The sequence below is a fragment of the Sphaeramia orbicularis genome, chromosome 4 (assembly GCF_902148855.1).
Source record: "Sphaeramia orbicularis chromosome 4, fSphaOr1.1, whole genome shotgun sequence".
NCBI classification, from domain to species: Eukaryota; Metazoa; Chordata; class Actinopteri; order Kurtiformes; family Apogonidae; genus Sphaeramia; species Sphaeramia orbicularis.
The window spans coordinates 19976741-19997843 of NC_043960.1; the positions used below are offsets into that span (position 1 = coordinate 19976741).

Sequence of the window (21103 nt, forward strand, 5' to 3'; positions counted from 1 at the left end):
TTCTTCTTCTTCCTGTGTACTTCAGGGAGATTAGATGTCCTGCAGCACTCTGCTGCCTCTGGCGGTTGGAATTATATCACACCTTGGCAATTTCCAGAGATGGAGTCAAGTTTGGGCAATGAAGTCAGGTGTACCATCACATGGGATTTAAGAGGCTCAGTTTGCTGTTTCCTAAAGGTTCCTCACCACAGTTTACCCTCATGTACACCTAATCTTTGCTGTTCCAAAGTCGAGGCTTAAACCTAAGGGTGACCGGGCCTTTGCCATCAGGGCCCCTCGACTTTGGAACAGCCTGCCCGAGGAGATAAGGCTTGCGGAATCAGTGACATCTTTTAAATCACTTCTTAAAACACATTTTTATAGACTTGCTTTTATGTGATGTTTGTCCCTTTTAATTTTTAAATTTTTAAATTTGAATCTTATCCTGTTTGATTGTTGGTTTATATTCTCATACATGATGTTGTTTTATCTCACGCCTTTATTTTTGCATTGATTTGACAGCATCATGTTACGTTATCCCTGCCCTCTTTATTCCGATTCATTTAATTTATTCGAAGTGTCATGTTTCTGCATTGTTGTACACATCTCTCCTATTGTGTTGCTTCTGTTTTAGTGTTTTTACTTGCATCTTGTATCCTGCTGTTGTGCCCTTTACTTGTCTGTCAAAGCACTTTGTAAACTTTGTTTTTAAAAGGTGCTATATAAATAAAGCTATTATTATTATTATTATTATTATTATTATTATTATTATTATTATTATTGTTGTTGTTGTTATTATTATTATTATTATTATTATTATTATTATTATTATTATTATTATTATTGTTGTTGTTGTTGTTGTTGTTATTATTATTATTATTATTATTATTATTATCATTATTATTATTATTATCTTTGCCACCTGGGGAGCCCTTTGAAAAAAAATATCCCTTTGAGCTCTATCACTCCAATGTCACAAACCACGTCAACCCTAAAAATATAACACTGCGCAGGCATGAATCAATATTCTGCTTCTAAAAGATTTCATGATTTTGGGCGAAATTGATGAGAAAGGTCCAAGTTTTTCTTTTTCTTTTTTTTTTCTTTTACATTAAATTACATTACATTTTAATGACTGCCTTTTTAAAAAAATGATAACAGTATTAAATTTTTTTACATTGATATACAAATACAATATAGTTGTACTTTTGGGATGTTAGTAAGTTTCACCTTGCCCTTTTCTCTTCTCTCATTTGCTTCTTTCTCATGTATTGCTGCTAGTGGTGCTGTCCTTCAGTTCTCCCTCTGCTTCCACACTTCTACCCGGCACAACAGTGTCACCTACACATGAACCTGGAACTATAGAATGCAAAGAATCATTTCATAATATATCCCTACTAATGCTTAAAATTACTTCATCACTAAAACTGACCAGCATCCAATGAATAACATACATTGTTTTGGTTTATCTATGGATCATTATGTGGAATATAATAATACCATATTGCTATAAAATAACTATAGTTTAGAATAATACTATTTCTGGCCGGATTGTATTATTTTCTGCCAAAAATAAATCAAAACTCACGCAAAGAAACAAATGTATATTTGTATCTTGTGAAGCAAACATTCTTTTAATAATTTTCCTTAAAACAATTACTAATAATCAATCCTCTGTCAGTCATGGGCACTTAGAAGCATCATTGTGTATTTAGTATTTCCATTTCCTGCAGTTTTACATTTCGCAGACAAATGTTGTACTTTTGACTCCACTACATTTAAATGATTTTGAATGTTTCTAACCCATTAAATATTTGTGGGTTTACTATAAAATTCTGCTCTGACATCATTTCAACCTCTGACCTAAAAGAGTGTAAAAAATAGTGCCTCTGACAGCTGTGCTGTGGTTCTCATTGTGGGCACTGATAGTGACTCATGGTATAATTGGGTAAAGGTCAAGATTTATTTATTTATACAGCACATTTAAAACAGACACTACTGCCCCAAAGTGATGTACATAATTATGAAATAGAATATAAGTACAAGACAATAAATAGAATAAAACAATACTGACACATGGTTCATGTGTTAAAATATTAAAACAATAAAAATAAACACTAAAGACAATAATTTCAAACGTCTAAGATAACAGTAAAATGTCCAGCTTAGCTCATATTAAAAGCCAGTGCATATTGGCTGTCTCTTAAAATTGATGATGCACCGTTGCTTGATACTGTTGATATTCTTTATTTTATGGATAATTTGAATTCGTCTGTATCTGATCTTATTCATATAATCATTATTTCCTGTAAATATCATATTCATTGCAGTGAATGTAAAAATTCTAAGCCCTCCTTTAATTAGTTCATAAATGATTTCAAACTGTTTTTTCATCGCTTCAAAAAACTAAGTCCCATAAATCAGCCAAAAAAAATCACATGGTGAAATGAATCAACATTGGTTGTTTTGACCTTTTTCATCTTGCTCCTCTGGTTTTTATACCATACTTGTTTTACAGCTCCCTCCCTGTCTGTTCTGTCTTATTTCTTTCATTTGTTGACTTGTCATAGATTTTGTGTTACCTTACACGCTCCTTTCTGAACCTGTTTCCTGTCACTATTGAAATGTCCTCTATAAGAGTTTGTATATTGTATTGTATGTTGTATTATATCGATGACTGCTGATGGTCTTGAAGGGTTGTTGCATTTCACAGGAGAATGTTTCAACCCCCACCCCCTGCAGCTCCGTTTCAAGGGGTAGTCCCAAGTGCAAGGGCCAAGTTGTAGGGGTAAGGGGGGAGGGCTAAGGGGTGAATTGGGATTGGGCCTATGTCTCGACTGTGTTTCCACTGGTAACAGAAAAAAACAAAGTGAGGTTCATCCTTTACATCATAAATATACACAGCCTGTCAAAAAGTATTTTTGTACCATTTAGTACCATATTGAGCTTTAATTAAAGATCACATTCATTGTTCATCATTTTGAAAAGCTAATGCAATGTACCAACATCTCTTCTGGTCAATAGTTGTGTTAGTTTTTCACCAAGTTCAAGATGTGAGTTGGATTGCTGTGTAAATTCCTCTCCATCAAATCACAAAGATTCTCAACAGGGTTCAGATCAGGACTTGATGGTGGACAATCTATGTGTGAAAATTATGTCTCATCCTCCTTGAAACCACTGTCATAATTTTAGCCTGATAAGAGAAATTCACCAGGACTTCACATCAGCAACTCCAAACAACTGAGTCTGATTTGAATATATTCCCAGGAACTTTGAGGTGGAAATGCAAACCACAAAGATTACCAGGAATTCTTGCTGTTCATCCAATTAAAGCTCGGAGTTTTGTTTTTTCAGGGATTGAAATTGTTTTAAATTTTACTCATAACCTTTTTGCTGCTTGTGACAAATTCATATGAACATTATTTATTCTTCAGTACTACGGTATGTGTGCCACATAGAGGTGAAAGTACCCAGACTACCAGAGTAGAAATGCAAATAAATCGAAAATGTTGTTTAAAGATCCAGTGCTACTTTTGTGGCAGATCTCAAATGAACTTTTCTCTATTTTTAAGGTTTCTTAAGTGATTTATCACCATTTGCTCTAATATTATACTCTCTGTTTTACATTTTTAAGTGAAAATCAGGTAATTTACCGCATTTAATTTACTGATCCTGTAGATGTTCATTGAAGCTCAAATTAAAGTTGAGAGTTATATGAAAACACAGAAAACTGAAGAAAATGTGACTTTTTAAAATTTATTTATTTATTTATATTTTTTTTAAAAACTCTTTTTTATTGAAATTAGAACAATGACAATATAAAACAGTCTTAAATAGTATCCAAAATATGTGTCAGAACAAGAACATTACACCTGCGCTCACATGTACACATACACACACAAAAAAAAAGTTTACTTAACATTAAAGTAATCCATAAAGGGCTGCCCAATTGAATAAAATAACTTTACATTATCTTTTGGTGAAAATTTGATTTTCTCCAAATGTAAGCGTTGCATAATGTCTTTCATCAGAGCCTGATGAGTTGGAGGATTTTTGTTCTTCCAGTTTAACAGAATTAGGCGTCTGGCCAGTAGTGTCACAAACTTCAAAACAACACTCTGTTTAGAAAATGTGACTTTTCCAGTAAAATATATCAATAACTGAACATAAACCAAGTGTGTCCATCCATTGTCATTGATCCAACTCCATGGGTTTTTCTGGTGAATCAATGTTGTAGAAGATGACGATGTTTCCACGGTAACTACGGAGCCTCCGAATGTCCAAATGGATCATATCTGATTTTATATCAGTGAATGATTTTGGTTGCTGGCGGATGTTTGGGTTTTTATGGGTTAAGAAAAAGTACATATGTATTTTAGCAGGAAAATATAAAATAAAATGAAAAGTACTGATGGTAAAATGCAGAATGGCTACTTTCAAAGTTTTGTATTATAAGAGAATATTATGCTGTATCTATTAATGTACATATTAAAGCATTTAAATGTAATTCATCCACTGTGACAAATTTAGGCCGGCTACTGCACTTACTGGGCTATCGAAAGCCCCATAAAACCCCACATATGTCACAATTTTCCATAAAGATCTAGAAGAACACCTGTCAAATGTTAAATAAATAAACTGAAAGTAGGCTAACAAACCTCAAACCTCAGAGACAGAATGTGACGAATGACCAAATTAGCGGAAAAATATGCAGTTGCAGTCTCAAACTTGGAACAATTTGTACCAATAGTCAGTCGATTTGTACTTTACTCAGCCAATACTTTAAGCTCCATGAAGGGAATTATACAACTTCTGTGGAAATTTAAGAGTTGAGCAAAATTATGGAAATAATTATTTTTGACAAAGAACATTATTTCTACAAGAAGTCTGTGTAGTTACAGGCCTCACCAGCCTGTTTGGTGTTTGTAGTTTCATTATGATTTTCCTTTCTTACTCACTTTTTCACTTGACCCAAACAGTTGACTCACAAGGCTGCCCTCCTTGAACCCAATTCTGTACGTATAACAAAGCAAAATGCAACAATACGATACAATGCTGTACATAACGGTCAAAGGTTAACGGTTAACATGCTGTATTATCAGGGTCAGGGGATCTGACAGGAAAGTTAACCCATAAATACCTGTCTTTAATATATCAAGATAATGTTTGTAATGTGTTCACAAATGCTGAGGCTTATATTTTTATTCTGTTGACTGGGTTTGCCTCAACTCAAATATAAAATACATCTTAATCCAGAGTAACAGTATAAATAAGTACAGTATCAATTAATGATTTCTGTTATTTTGTCTTTCTCTTTGCAGCTTTCATATGATCACCTTCCACAGCAGAGGCATGTTGACACAGCAGTCAAAGAAGAGCTGGAAAAGATAATGCAACTGAAGGTCAATAAAATGTATGTGTGTAAGTTACTTTATATGTGTGTATGGTTACAATTTCCTTGGTAGTATGAGTGCAATGTGTGATGTCAAACCTACTTTTACTGTAAAATAATATAAGATAGATATAGATATAGCTAGCTAGCTAGCTAGCTATTATTTATTTATTTATTTATTTTTTATTTTTTTTTATTTTTTTCAGTTTCATTGACAATTGTATTCTTTTAGCTAGACAAAAGAAACTAGTCCAGTTACCGTTGTCAGTGAAGGACTGGGCTGAGACAGAGGTGGACATGAGAGATATTTCAATGTTCCTCTGCCATAGTGACAAAACATCTAAACATTTGGACTTGCAGCGCTTACACAATGCCGAAGGGATGATGCATTTTGAGGGCACTGACTATTTATGTGAGAAAGGAATTGAGCTTTGACACATGACTGTTTTGGGAGAGATATGAGCTTTGGCAAGTGAGCTATAGTGTTGTGCTGAACTGTAAGAGTGTTTTGCCAAATGACCTTTTGAGAATGTAATTTCTGTTTCGCGAAATGAGTCAAACCAGTGGAGAAAAACTGTAATGAGGGCAGGTAAAGTTACTGTTTCAATAAAAGACCCCCCCCCCCCCGGTGTTTCTAGCTTTGAAATAGAGCCTCAGCCTAAACAGAAACCTGCTATAAATAATAATAATTCACAAGCAGGTGCACCCATGAATGGTGAACCACATTCCATTTATTTATTTATGTAAATCTGTGGCTCAGGCTCACCATGTTTTTGAAGAGGTGGCTTGATGTGAAGCCTATAAGAGGTACTGAAACCACAACTGATCAGTCTCAGCTGATCTCAGATTACAGTCACTTTCTTATCAGACATAAGTATAACATAGTTTATTCTGAAATTCTTGCTCAGTTAGAGACTTTCAGAGTCATTTTATTATTCCTTTATTTATTATTTTATTTATTGCTTTATTACTGATTATAGTAAATATCTTAACAAATAAACAACAAGAACAGCTGTGACAAAACACGTGCTTTTAATGGTAAGAAACCAAGTTCAGTCTTTGAGTTAATTTAATTAAATTAATTTATTTATTCATTTTTGCATCTTTTAAGAAATCAATTTCATTAGTTTTGATTATTATGTTCGAGGTTGGTAAAAACACCAAACTCGTGTAATTACGCTCAAAATATTCTCTCATTGTTGAAAAAACATGTGATGTGTTTGGATGTTTGTGTCTGCTGTTCAGTTTGTTGGTAAGATCATGTAAATCTTTCAGCATTTGGTCATAAACAGGGTTGTCAGTGAGCTTGTTTGCCATCATTGTTGACAGTGCTGATATTGCAAGTCCCGCCTCTTCTTGACTTTGGTTGGCTGGTTAGAATGAATGGCATAAATGTTGAATTGTCATGTTTAAGTTATAGTTGTAGTTTATACTTCCCTAACATCTATATACAGTTAAATAAGAAAAGAAAGAAAAAAGTTTGGGGTGTTAACATTTCATCAATAAAATTAGCATCGTGATAACAGTTATTGTTGATATTTATTAAGGGTTTAAACTTTAATTAAGTTACTATCTAATGTTAGTAAACTGCTGATAAAGGTCAACTTGTATGAAGTTCACAGCTAAGCCCTTTTATTTAAAGAAAATGTAATTTTTCCAAAGGTTTATTTAATGGCAGTGGTGTTCCTACTTATCCAGCCGTAGTAAATAGTACTTGCATATTAATCATAGAATATAAACTACAGATTATTAGTAGCAGAATTATTAAATGTTCAGGATCTCCATAATGTAAACAATTCACATGCAGTAACTGAGGCTGTAGCAGGCTGTGAGAGGAGGTTCACTGGTTTGACTACCCAGATGGGCAGAGAAATTGTTGGCTGGTGTACCCTTGAGCAAGGCACTTAATTCCCCATTTGCTCCTCGAGCACCTGACATGGCAGCCCACTGCTCCTAATCTGCAGTGTGTGGTGTGTTCTTGCATGTTTAGCTAGTGATCAATGAAGTAGTGGTTCAGTGAAGAGGGTCAGTTTCAGTGGGTTGCATGTTCACATGTACAATACTAACAAGCAAAGATTCTTCCTCTAAAGTAAAAGTAACAACATTTTAATTATCATGAACACAATTAGTAACTAAAAGATCCTACATGTTAACTAACTGTTAAGTAATGATTATTACTAATCCTTCTTGTTAACTACTGTTAAAAAGAGAAACTTGAATAAAGAATCGTTTACTAAACAAGTACATTAAAAATCTAAGCCCTGAAAAAGACACTAGAAGCCTTGATGGAACATCTTTATTAAGTATGTCTCTTTTTTTTTTTAGCAAGAGTTATGGATTTAATAGTTCAAAGTTGTAGTTGTCCTTTAAAAGCTAAACCCTGAAAAATAACTTTTTCATACTCTCATAGTAATTTATGACACTTTAATGAGATGTAAAAAGTGGTGCATTTCCAAATTAATATTCTTTCTAGTATAAATATTTTGTGCATTTGGTTGATCACATTCTGTCAGTGTGTTTGATGTTATTGAATGGAACGTGTCATTTTTTTTTTTACAGGAGATCCACTTAACCTGTGAGACATCCCAGCAGGGAGAAAAATCCTCTGTGCCTGCAGTCACATCTGCAAGGTTTTCAACATACAGGCAACCGAGTACCCACAGCTTGAAGAAAGGAGATGAAGTGGTGCAGAAGGACCTGCTGCAGCAGCTGTCTGTACTGTCGGTGGTGGAGCTGCAGAAAGTCAACTGGTGTCTCAGCCAGAAGGTTCTGCAGGACTTCCCACCTATCCCCCCAGACTGGCTGGGGTCTTCCAAAGCTTCCCACACTGTCAAAACCAAGGTGAGGTGCTACCAGGAGGAGGGAGCAAAGAAGATTCTGACTGAGATCCTGAGACTGATGAAACCACACTCCTACGAATGCAGGTTCCACATTGTGGCTCCACCAATTAACAGTCAAGCTCCAAAAGCTGATTTTGATCCTGACTTTGTCAGAACTCATCGACGGGAGCTGATCAGCAGGATGCAGTGTCCCATAGATGTCCTGAATGTTTTGAAGTACCGCCAGATCCTGAACGCTGCAAACAAAGAGGTCATCAGCATCTTTGCGGGTCTTAAAAACAAGAACCGGGCTCTGGTGGATCTTGTGCTGAGCATGGGAGAAGAAGCCCAGAACATTTTCTGCCAGGCTCTGAGCCAATCGGAGCCTTTCCTGTTTCATGACCTGGATCATCATCCAATCAGTGACAAGGTTTCATCACTCATTACCATTGCAGTAGTTGTCTCCCAATCCTACAAATAATTATCAAGTAAATGTGAATCACTGGAAATGTTGCAATAAAGGAAAAAGGAATAAGGAACAGGTTTGGAGTGAATTAAATAGGCCCCATGATGTTCTCAGATGGCAGTAGTATAGGGTAGGTTACACACAGCAGTAAAAGAGAAGCATATCAAACAAAACCAGTTATTTGTCAACTGCCAAAAAAAAAAAAAAATCCTTGAGGATGAAAAAGACAGAAATGAAACTAGTGGTCATGATTATTTATGAGAAGCAATGTTTAGGTTTTTGTTCAACTGGGCAAAACATAAGAAATTTATTTTTCTGACTTTTTCATCATCACAGAGGACATTCCATGGTTCCAGAAAACCAGCACCAGGTTAAATAAAGCATGTATGCCAACACCTTATGTCTAACCCTAATTAATTTACATATATTCATTCATACAGAAAATGTTATGTCACTTAACCTTCTAATTCAGCAGTCCATTAACTGGATTGATATGTGGATAATGTGTTGTTCTCATTTTGTTTCCTCTCTAGAAATCTCCCCTTGCAGAGATGATTGAGTTCCTGGTTTCAGACGAGCTTAGAGCTTTCCAGTGGTTGATCAGCTGTGACCTGTCTGAAGATTATCATCAGCTACAGCAAGCAGACAGGCAGACCACGCAGAATGTCTTGGAACAACACTTAGGACCTGAACGGGCCGCAGATTTAGCCCAGAGTATCCTGAGGAAGATTGTCCCGCTGCACAGTGCGTTACTACAAACACAATTCTCACTTCTTATACTTTTAACTACAGATGGGAATTTAGTGATTTTGGTTCCATTATCAACATCACTTATTTCATTCCCTATCACTTCTCTAATTGATTCTCATCGGAATGGGAGTAAACTACAGTACAAATGGTGCTGTTTGCATTAACTCTTTAATGTCAAACACTGTAGGAGCTATTTGTCCATTTAGTTTTTTGTTCAAAGTTTTGTTTAGTAATTTAAATTTTTTTTGCTAATTGTTTATATTTGATTGTTTGCTTTTTTTGCTTATTTAATATTTAGAATATATATTTTTGACTTTCACGGTTATTACTTTCATTCTTTAGTATTTAGCACCTTTTGTTTTATTTTTCTTATTGGTTTAGACCTTGGGCACCTGGGCATAAATAGGCAGCACCAAAGGGAGACCAGCATGCATCTGGGTGGGCCTATGGTTTTTTACCAGTCAGTCAGTCAGCCAGGATGACAGGATGAGCAGGAGAGACAGAAAAAGGCCTTAATTGTTGCTTGCCTTCAAAACCTGAAAATTTGGTTTTTGACTGTGTAAACCACAAACCCATGGTGCATCTAGTGCAGTGTTTTTCAACCTTGGGGTCAGGACCCCACATGGGGTCACCTGGAAATCAAATGGGGTCACCTAAAATTTCTAGTAATTGATCAAAAAAAACAAAAAAAACAATTACTAATAAAAAATATATGGTGAGTTGACAGTGACAATCCCAATCCATAACAGACATGATGAACTCTGAAGCTGAAACTGAAGCACTGTGGTACTGTTTATCTTTCAAATGTTCATTGTGGTCGGTTTCAGATGCTGCAGCTCTTTCATAATTCATAGTTTGAGTTCTTGTTTGTTCAGTATTAATAATCAGCCTTCTAAATCCAAGCTGGACTGACTGTACATATCCTAGAATAAAATTCTCACTTTGTGCAGTAATCTGCACCTGGCTTTTCTGCCTCCGTCCATAATAATATACATTATATAGACTAAATGTCACCTAAAATTAATGTTTATTTGCAACATAGTATAACAAACTATTACGTGATAATAAACAAATTAATTTTAGCAAAAACAAATGTCTCTGTTTTGAATGTCTGGGGTCACAGAAATTTGTGATGTTAAAATGGGGTCACGAGCCAAAAAAGGTTGAGAACCACTGATCTTGTGGTTATCTGAGTTATGTTAAAGTCTTAAATTCAGTCGCTTTTAAGTTGGTTTAAATTTGATGACAAATAGTCACTACAAATATGCACAAATATTTTGCATTCAAGTTGAACAAAACTCATACAAGTATTAAAAGGGTGTGAGAGCTCCTTGCTCCGGCCTCTGAGTCTTGTTGTCATCTTAATGTAATCATAGGACTTGGAGATTATTCATAAACAATAGTGAAAGTAGGTTAACAGCGAAACAGCAGACAGCAGATGTCAGTTTCTCAGAAAGTATAATTCGTCTCATGCTCAAAAAAATTTGGGGAAATCCTGGGGGCCATAGTCTGGATCAGCCAAATCTGTTTTCTTTTTTGAAACACAGTAAGAGATCACTGGAGACTGTTGATACTGAACAGTAGAGGTGGAATCACATGATGTGTTTATATCATACCTCTGCAGGTCTCGATGTGGAAAGTCAATCACAACTGTCTGACACCTGGACTCAAAGCAGAGAAGAGATGAACGCTGATGCAACAGTGGTAACAACAGAAACACACCCATCTGTGAATGTTTGTTTCGTGTTACTGCTTGATTATTGGTCAGTGAATCCTGTTGACTAACTGCTGTCATGTCTGATTGGTTCAGATTGAGATTACACCTGATGTTCATGAGAATGGCACCATGTTCAGGTAAACCAGCCTTTACTTTATCTTCAGTAACTGTAAAAAACTATATGAAAATATCATTTTTTTCTGACTTCAAGCTTCTGCATCAACACATGGTTAGATCTGAGGTCAGGGAGGATGATTTGGCAGATTTTTTTCATTCAATGTCCCATGTCCCAGCAAAATTCATTAAAAAAACAGCTAGATTGACTGTTTTAGGTGAGGTTTGGCTAAACCTTCAAAGAATGACTTTACTGATTTAGAATGTTTAATAGCTTTGGAATCCAAAATCAAGTGAATACGTCTAAATAATTCAGGTAAAATGCAGTTTCTCTGTTGTTCAGTGGCATCAGATTTGACCCATTTGGACATTCAGATGCTTTAATGTTCAGAACACTGTCATCATCTGCATAATTGATTCACACATAAAACCCATGCAGTTTGACTGTAGTTGTAGACACTTTGTTATTTTCATTTAATATGTGATTATATTAAGCTGTAAAAGTAAGTTTTCTCTGTTTGGATGTAATAACCTTTGAATTCCCTCAGAGCTTTCAGTAAATTGAAGGGAAATACATGATTTTCATTGAAAAATGCAAAATTAAGAGGATAATATTATCATAAATGGTGATAAGTAAAATAGGAAAGGTTAAATGTAAGGGAAAAATTTGGAATAGTTGTAGGTGTTAATGGTTTAAACAAAGGATGAACAGACTGAAATTAATCATTGACTAACTGGATTAGAAATGGTCGCAACATAAAATCACATCTTAGATCCTTACTTAATTATGCATCTACATCCAGTCAGTACTACGATAACAGATTCACATGCCACAGGGGCCTACTGTGGGCCTCTTCAAGTGTCACATGTGATCTGATAGGTTAGGCCTGGCTACACCCCTCCTAAGAAAACAGTTATTTAATGAACTATTTTCTAAAATCTCATTTAAAGATGATAATTGTCAGATTATTAGTAGATACACTGATGCAATTTTCAGGTCTAAGATTATGATGTTTTATGTATAATTGGTGATTTCATGAATTCTGAATACAGTATTAAAATAATTACTTTCTACCAAAGTATTAACCTGCAGTGTGGTGTTTTGTTTGTGTGCAGGCTACGCCATCTGCAGGCTGCTGTGATTCGCTGCAGTGTGACCGATTTGATGTTGGAGGGCGGCGGTGACGTCATCTACCAGATAGTTCCCTGGGACATGGACTTCCTGTCCTCCAAAGGCCTGAGACCAGCTGGACCGCTGTTCAGGTTCACTCTGCTGACAGGACACTTCCACCAACTCCACCTGCCTCACTGCCAGCTGAGTCCAGGTCAGTTCATTGTTATAATTGCAGAATACAGAACTCCAACATCTGGTCATAAACTGGGATGATCCTCTCAGACCCAGATCCTAGATCAGTCTTCAGCAGAACTATTAGATTTGTGGCAGAGTAATAAACAGATAACATCTCAATAAATCTTTTATTTGTTGTGTTCATCAGGAAAGTCGGTGAAAACTGCAGAGGTTTATAGTGTGTGTTTATGTTTATGTTGCTTTGTGACTGTGACAGGGATATCTTATGCTAACTGTGGAGTATCCATCCAACATCTTGTTATACCATGTTATCATATTATATTCAGCTACATAGTTGAAAATAAATGAAAAAAAAAAATCTTTTCTTAAGTTTTCTCTTTTTTGGGATAATAATCCTCAAATGTAGTCTCAGCATAATGATTAAAGAACATGATCAGTAAATTAAATATAGGAAAATACCTGATTTTTACTGGAAAACCACAGGATGCAGAGGATAATTTTATAATAAATAGTGATCATTTAAATATAGAGAAAAACTAATTTGGAACTGCCACATAAATAGCAATGGGTCTTTATGGGTTAATAAAACAGTGTGTTTAACCTAATTATGGTGATTGTTTTAGGTGTATTTTTTGTTAAAGCTGTGTTTTCCATCCTGTAGGTGGTGGTCAGTGCTCTCTGTCTGTAGCACATGTGACTGAGGACTGTGTTGACTTCATCCCTCCTGTGAATGTGACTGATCATCATGTGGTCGTTGGCATCTCCAGCTTCTCCTGCCTCGGTTTGGTGACCGAAGAGGCCTGTGATGCTCCAATCAGAGGGCGGGTGCTGCTGTTCTCAGAGCTGTCTGATAATCCAAAGGTGGACTCCTCGGTGTACGTTCTGCTGCAGCCCAACAACATTCCCATCAGTGAGGTACACAGGACCATGGAGAAACTGGACGTCAACTAAAGTTTATGTAAAGGAAGAGGAAATTTTTTTTTATTGACAATACACAAATATACAAACAACTTGGCATTTATATTAAAGAACATACAAAGGCACTGGTGCAAATAGAAGTACATACATAGATATTAACAACCATCAAGACTGCAAATTTTGGGGAAAGAAAAAAAAGATTAACAAATAAAATGAGGTGGGGGGGCTAGAGTTTGTTGTACAAATTATATTCTTCAATAATTGATAGAAGCTTCAATGCAGGTTTACTCTTCATGTGATTGAGAGTTTTCATATAGAGCAGCAACTCATTATGTAAAGAAAGAGGAATAGTTTATGTGAAAAAAAAAAAAAAAAAAAAAAAAAAAACTGAGTTAGGTTTTGGTATTTCATACAGTGTAATCCAATGCTGGCTGAGAGCATTACATGGGCTTCCTGAAATGGTGCCCCTAGTGGTGTGGGGCTTTAAACCCATCATCCTTAAGTTTACACTTGTTTGTCTCATTTCTTCATCGCTACTGTGTCCAGACCAAATAATAAAGCAGTAAGCAACTCAGTGATTAAAAGCAAACAAATAGCACAAAGTTTAAAATCAATCAATCAGTCTTTTTTTGTTTTTTCTTGGTAGTTCTTCTGAAGAACTGAAAAAGTCTCTTGGATGATAGATGAAACATTTTCAAAAGAGCTAAACCAGTCCAGTTGAACCCAGAAGAACTACCAAGAAGAATGATGACCAGGGCAAATGAGAACCTACACAGACAATCAATCAATCAAATCAATCAAATTCTAGTTATATAGCGCCTAGTCATAACAAAGGTTATCTCATGACACGTTACATATAGAGCTGGTCGAAACCAGACTCTCAAGCCAAATTACAGAACCCAACAGAATCCCCCAGGAGCAAACACTTACTAAGAAACTGTTTCTAAGAAAAAGTAAAGGTTTTGAACTGGGAACCATCAGTTTTACCCACTGGGGTGTTTTCCTATTTTAGACTTTAGAAGTTAAGATTGCTGCAGTGAGTATTTGTAATTTAGTAATAGACAAGAAACCCCAGAGAAAGACAACACTGATGAATTCAACCTATAGCCAGAACTGTCCACGTATATTATTTATCAATTCTTTATTTAAACAATTAAAGCACATCACTGAGTGTCCCTATGCTATTGGCTGATATGTTCCTTTAGGTCAGTGTTTTTCAACCTTGGTGTCGGGACCCCACATAGGGTCGCCTGGAATTCAAATCAGGTTGCTGAAATTTCTAGTAATTGATAAAAAAAAAAATTACTAATAAAAATATAGTTCAGAGAGACAATCCTAATACATAAAAGACATGACAAACTCTGAAGCTGAAACTGAAGCACTGTGGTACTGTTTATCTTTCAAATGTTCATTGTGGTCAGTTTCAGATGCTGCAGCTCTTTCAAAATTCATAGTTTGAGTTCTTGTTTGTTCAGTATTAATTGTCAGCCTTGTAAATACAAGCTGGACTGACTGTACATATGCTGACCAAGGAAAATAAAATTCTCACTTTGTGCAGTAATCTACACCTGGCTTTTCTGCCTCCGTCCATAATAATATACATTATATAGACTAAATGTCATCTAAAATTAACATTTATTTGCAACATAGTATAGCAAACTATTACATGATCAAAAACAAATAAATTTCAGCCAAAAAAAAAAGTCGAGCCAAAAAAGGTTGGGAACAACTGCTTTAGGTAATAGAAGGGAACACTATTACTGATAATGAATTTCACTTTCTTTCTTTTTTTTAGTGAGCTTCTTTTTTTTGTTTTTCTGTATTCTTTCAGGTGAGAAGTGAATGGAGGAAACGGAACAAGGCAGAATACATGGAATCTGCCTGTGAATGTGAGCTGATCCCATATCAGACGTACAGTCTGAGTGGACAGCCTGTCAAACTCATCCAGCCTGAGGTCAGATGAACAGCTTTCACATCTTTATTCAAAACATAATCTGCTTTAACAGAATTTTAAAACTGCAAAAGAGCTTTATTTCTGTGTAAGTGATAGATTAGTGTGACTAGTTAACGATATGTCAATGTTTCACTTTAAATTTGAGAATTTTCATGTTGATTTTGCTGTTTCTCTTAGTATTAGTGCTGTTCCATTTAGTTTCAAATGTCACCTTTAAACCTTGTTTCATCCACAGTGGTTAATTTCAGCCAGTTCATCAGTTTTTTTTCTTTTCTTCAGCACTCAAAGTTTCTGAACTTCTCAGACTACAACAATTTCTTTCCGTCATTCGAGGTGCACGTAGCAACAGAGGTGAACAAAGTCAAGCTGCAGCTGACAACTAAAAAACCTGCTCACAGTTTGATGGGCTGGTTGTTCAACTTCGGAGAGACAGAGGTGTGGAAGCGCTTGATCCAGATCCACAGAAAAGGTAATGAAACAGATGCTTTATAAACAAGAAAAGCACTCAGAGAGCGCAGATCTCCACCAAGACAGATCTACACCCCCCACCCCTACCCCGATCACCACCAAAATTGAATCATTTCTTCCTCATGCCAGTATCAACATTTCCTGAAAATTTCCTGAAAATCCGTCCATAACTTTTTGAGTTTTCTTGCTAACAAACAAACAAACAACCACGCAAACACGCATGCATGCAAACACACAAAGCGAAGTGATCACAATACCTCCTAGCGGCGGTAACAAAACAGCGTGTTCACATGGCGGTCAGTGGACCTAATTTCATGCCAAAATGAAAATCATGCTTCAGAAACAGCTATAGAATTTGTTACAGGTGCAAAAAAAATGTACTGAGTTGAACTTGGACTATGCCAGTATTTGTTTTTCATTGGGTCTTAATTATCTCAACTTTCTTTTCCTACAGCAGGTCTTCCATCGGCCTGTGCAGCAGGTAAGAAGCAAATCTTCATTTTCTTAAAGTTAGGCCTTTAACATCGTATTAGTTCTGGTTCTTGATCTAGTTCCATTTGAGTAGAGCCATTCTACTGAAACAGAAATAAATCAATGGATGGCAGTGGCCAATACAATGTGAATATAACATATTAGCCCAAACACCTCAGTTTTTTTGTGTGTTATTACCTCTGCCAGGAGGTATTGTGATCACTTTGCTTTGTGTTTGCGTGCATGTTTGTTTGTTTGTGAGCAAGATAACTCAAAAAGTTATGGATGGATTTTCACGCAGTTTTCAGGAAATGTTGATACTGGCACAAAGAAGAAATCATTAAATTTTGGTGGTGATTGGGGGGGCCCACGAGAGGGCCCCACTGATCGGCCTTGGCGGAGGTCTGCGCTGTCTTTTCTAGAAAAGCACTCGGAGAGCCCCCCTCGTGGGCCCCACCCCACCCCCCATCCTTGATCACCACCAAAATTTAATAATTTAATAATAACTTTTTGAGTTATCTTGCTAACAAACAAACAAACACACATGCACACAAACACACACAGCAAAGCGATCACAATACCTCCTGGTAGAGGTAATGATTACATTTTGGTGGTGATTTGGGGGGGGCAGATCTGTCTTGGCAGAGGTCTGCGCTCTCCAAGTGCTTTTCTTGTTTGTTCTTGTGTTTGAGTGAAAGCAGCCTACTTGCCTACCTGAGTTATCAGCTTTATTCAAAACTAGACTCTGAATTACCACCAAGCACTGGGTTTAGTTAGCAGTTAGTGCACTCTTTATATTCTCTCAGTCTCTCTGACTTCCATTTTGTTGTTTTCTCCATCCTTGCTTTCCTGTATACACAAAAAACTAATATTTTCTCATGCATTTTAGCTTTTTCTTTACATGAAAAGTCACTGAAAATGATTATTTCTGAAAACTGTTACAATATGCGATACAAAATACATCAGTGTAATATAAGTGTGTCGACCTTTCTTTAGTCCAGTGTTTTTCAACCTTGGGGTCAGGACCCCACGTGGAGTCGCCTGGAATTCATATGGGGTTGCCTGACATTTCTAGTAATTGATAAAAAAAAAAAAATTAAATAAATTACTAATAAAAATATTTTTTAATGCTTCAATATATATTTAATTATAATTAGAACACCACACATTTTTCCTAATAAAAATCAAGTTCAAATAAAATGTAGGATATAACATCTGAGAGGGCATATCTTGACTGACCCGATCATGTAACCGCATGTGTTACTACGCTTCAGCCTACCTGGACAGAGTCCAAACTGGACCAAACAGAGAATGGAAAGATTTCCTCACCCGCCTGGCCCCACTACGACATCTCCAAGAGAAAAATGTCTCTGTTTTCAATGTCTGGGGTCGCCAGAAATTTGTGATGTTAAAATAGGGTCACAAGCCAAAAAATGTTGGAAACCACTGGTTTAAACTAACTGTAACCCCATAATTGCACTCTACAGGAGTATTAATGCAGGTTCGTTGTCAAGATTAAGATCAAGTTTATTTACATTGCACATTTAAAACAATACAGAGAGCCCAAAGTGCTGTACAAACTTGTAGATACAAATACAAGATATGCTAAAACTAGTAAAATAAGAATAAATACAAGATATGCTAAAACTGATCAAAACAGATGCACAATAATAGGATAAATAGCATCTAAACACAACCAGAAGATAAAACAAACTAGAAAAGCACTCAGAGAGCGCAGACCTCCGCCAAGACAGATCAGTCCCCGTCCCAACCCCCATCACCACCAAAATGTAATCATTTGTTCCTTGCGCCAGTATCAACATTTCCTGAAAATTTCATCAAAATCCGTCCATAACTTTTTGAGTTATCTTGCTAACAGGCAAACACACAAAAAATCTGCCGCCAGTTAGGAATCAACTTTCTGTCTTCTGAACCAGTTTTCTGAACGGTTCCAGATTTGGTACATCAAAGCACTGTGTTCACATGCCGGTGGAAAAGAAAGAATTGAAAAGTATCTCTTCTTTGACTGTAAGTGTGTTTCTTCATGGTCATTATATTTGTTTGTGCTCCAGAGATGTCTGAGGTGAAGGATCAGCTTTTCAAAATACTGACAAGTCTCCTGTCTGATGGTTTCGAAGAATTCAAGAAGTTCCTGAGCCATCGCGACGATCCCATCCCTCGATGCCATTTGGAAGCGGCCGACAGGATGACAACGGTGGAGCTGATGGTGCAGAAGTACCTCCCTGATGGGGCTAAGGACATCACTGTAGAGATCCTGGAGAAGATGAACATGAATCATCTGGCACAGAACCTGAGGAACTGCTGAATGGAAGATCATGAGATGGTTTCAGGCTCTCTGTCTGCTGTGCACTTGATTTTTGCCAGTTTATTCAAAGTCACCGATAGCTTTGTTTTCATTCATTGCTTCACATTTTTAACACTTGTAAATAAGAGTCAAGCCATGCTGATCTGTTTAACCAAACTGTGATAAAAAAAAAGAACTGAGATGGCATTTAGAAGTCGAACTAGTAGTTGACCCTTCTACATGCATATGCAACCTATCATTTAAAACAAGTACAGACATTTCCAGAAAACATGAAAATTGCAAAGGTAATTCCACTATATAAATGTAACATGATGGTTCATTGGTGGTTAATGGTTCATTCTTTACAAAATGAGACAGCAGAGTGGAGACAGACTTCTTCTTGAACAGTGCTTTACGTTTCACACTCGACAACAACCCCCACAACACTTCCTGACGCATCTCACATGACTGAACTAACCAATCAGGAGCTAGCAGTACTTATATCTTTAAATGTAAGTGATTTAGAAAGGCAGATTCAACAGATTGTCTTCGCTGCTTGTACATGACAAATGAAAATATTTAAATGTGCAAATAATAATGCTGCAAACATAAATGTAAATAGTTAATGGGGTAAACACTGTCAATATATTTTTTAAGAAATACATGAATTAACTTATTCCCTGTAATATGAATTTATACTTTACTGTTAAACCTTACATTTCTTCAAAATAAATTACTTTAACTTCTGAGCCTTACATAAGAATAGACACAAACATGTCTTTTCCACTTACAGACCTGTATCATTGCTTCCACAGTTTTCAAAAAATTTTAGAAAAACTGTAACAAGATTGGATAAATTCCTTGAAAAACACAACATCATAAGCAGCAGTCGATATGGTTTCTGTCCAAAGCACTCAACATCAATGACACTCATGGATCTGACTGAAGAAATAGCCACTGCAATAGATGAGAAATTACACCTTGTAAGCATTCTTGTTAATTTCAGGAAAGCTTTTGATACCATCGATCATATTAAACTGGGCAAATACAGAATCAGGGAGTAACATAACAATGACATCAAGCTGTCTAGACAAAAGAAAACAATATGTACAGGTAATAAATGAAGTGTCAGGTACAGAGTATATTGAATATGGAGTGCCACAAGGAACGGTCCTCGAACCAAAACTGTTTATTTTATATAGAAATGACTTGGTCAGTGTATCCAAACCATTGAAATATATGTTGTTTGCAGATGACATAACTTTGTTTTACTCTGGGGAAAACATTACACAGGTTATGGAGGTGGTTAAAGATGAATTCAAAAAAGTAAAAAGATGTTGTGATATAAATAAATTATCCTTAAATCATGGAAAAACTAATTTTATGATATTTAGTGATAGAAGGAGGGAGGCATATGAAGAAATTAATATAGATGGTTGTGTAATAAATAGAGTTGGGGAGACAACATTTTTTTTTGGGGGGGGGGGGGGTCATGCTTGATGAAAACTTAACTTGGAAATCACATATAAATCATATGAGGACAAAGATTGCTAAAACAATTACCATATTACATAGAGTAAAGGATTCATTAAACAATTATATAGTTTATATAACTCTTTAAATGTATGTCTAACATATTTTGTGGATGTTTGAGGAAATGCTTGTAAAACACATGTGCAACTGATTATCATTCTACAAAAAGAGCCATATGCATAATAAATGGAAAAGGTTACAGAGATACAACAAATCCATTAAAACAAATAACACTTTTAAAAAGACAACTGAATCCACACTTTTCAGTAAATATGATGAAATGGACAGAGTTTAAATTTGATATGTATATTACAGCTAAGAAATGGACAGTATATTTTTGTTTATGATATGTGGATCATTGTCATGAAATGAACAGTTTACCTATTTATTTTTTTTAATATGGGTATTATTGTATGAAATGGATAGAGCTTATTTTGGGGTTTTTTGTAGGGGTTTTGTTTTGAATTGGACAGTTTAATTTTGATATGTATATTACTGCTGAGAAAAGGACAGTTTATTTTTTATGATATGTGTATTATTGTCATGAAATGAACAGTTTACTTTTTTTATATGGGTATTATTGTATGAAATAGACACTTTATTTGTTTTTTTGTTTTGTATGGATCTTATTGTATTTGATGGATAGAGTTTATTTTGGGGTTTTTTGTATGGGTTTTGTTATAACTTGGACAGAGTTTAATTTTGATATGTATATTACTGCTAAGAAGTGGACAATTTATTTTTGTTTATGATTTGTGTATTACTGTCATGAAATGAACAGTTTATCTATTTATGTTTTGATATGGGTATTATTGTATGAATTGAACAGTTTTTTTATATATATATATATATATTGGTATTGTTGTATGAAATGGACAGTTTATTTTTGTTTTGTTTTTTAAATATGG

The 21103-nt window shown here is 35.6% G+C and overlaps 1 protein-coding gene across 1 annotated transcript; it reads left to right on the forward strand.

Moving 5' to 3' along the window:
• Nucleotides 1–34: 34 nt before the first annotated feature.
• LOC115418315 (uncharacterized) lies at nt 35–18683 on the forward strand. Its single transcript, XM_030132733.1, has 12 exons — nt 35–64; nt 5301–5381; nt 7931–8620; nt 9190–9400; nt 11031–11110; nt 11217–11260; nt 12354–12562; nt 13208–13461; nt 15296–15418; nt 15698–15887; nt 16341–16367; nt 18430–18683. Exons 1-12 carry the CDS (start codon nt 35–37, stop codon nt 18681–18683), a joined length of 2193 nt encoding a protein of 730 aa, XP_029988593.1.
• The last annotated feature ends 2420 nt before the right edge of the window (nt 18684–21103 follow it).

Excerpts from the sequence above, each read along its gene's own strand:
- LOC115418315 (XM_030132733.1), top strand. The coding sequence starts at position 35 with ATGTCCTGCAGCACTCTGCTGCCTCTGGCG. Across the intron at positions 5,382-7,930 it reads AAAAGATAATGCAACTGAAG|GAGATCCACTTAACCTGTGA; the intron begins GTCAATAAAATG and ends TTTTTTTTACAG. Across the intron at positions 8,621-9,189 it reads ATCATCCAATCAGTGACAAG|AAATCTCCCCTTGCAGAGAT; the intron begins GTTTCATCACTC and ends TTTCCTCTCTAG.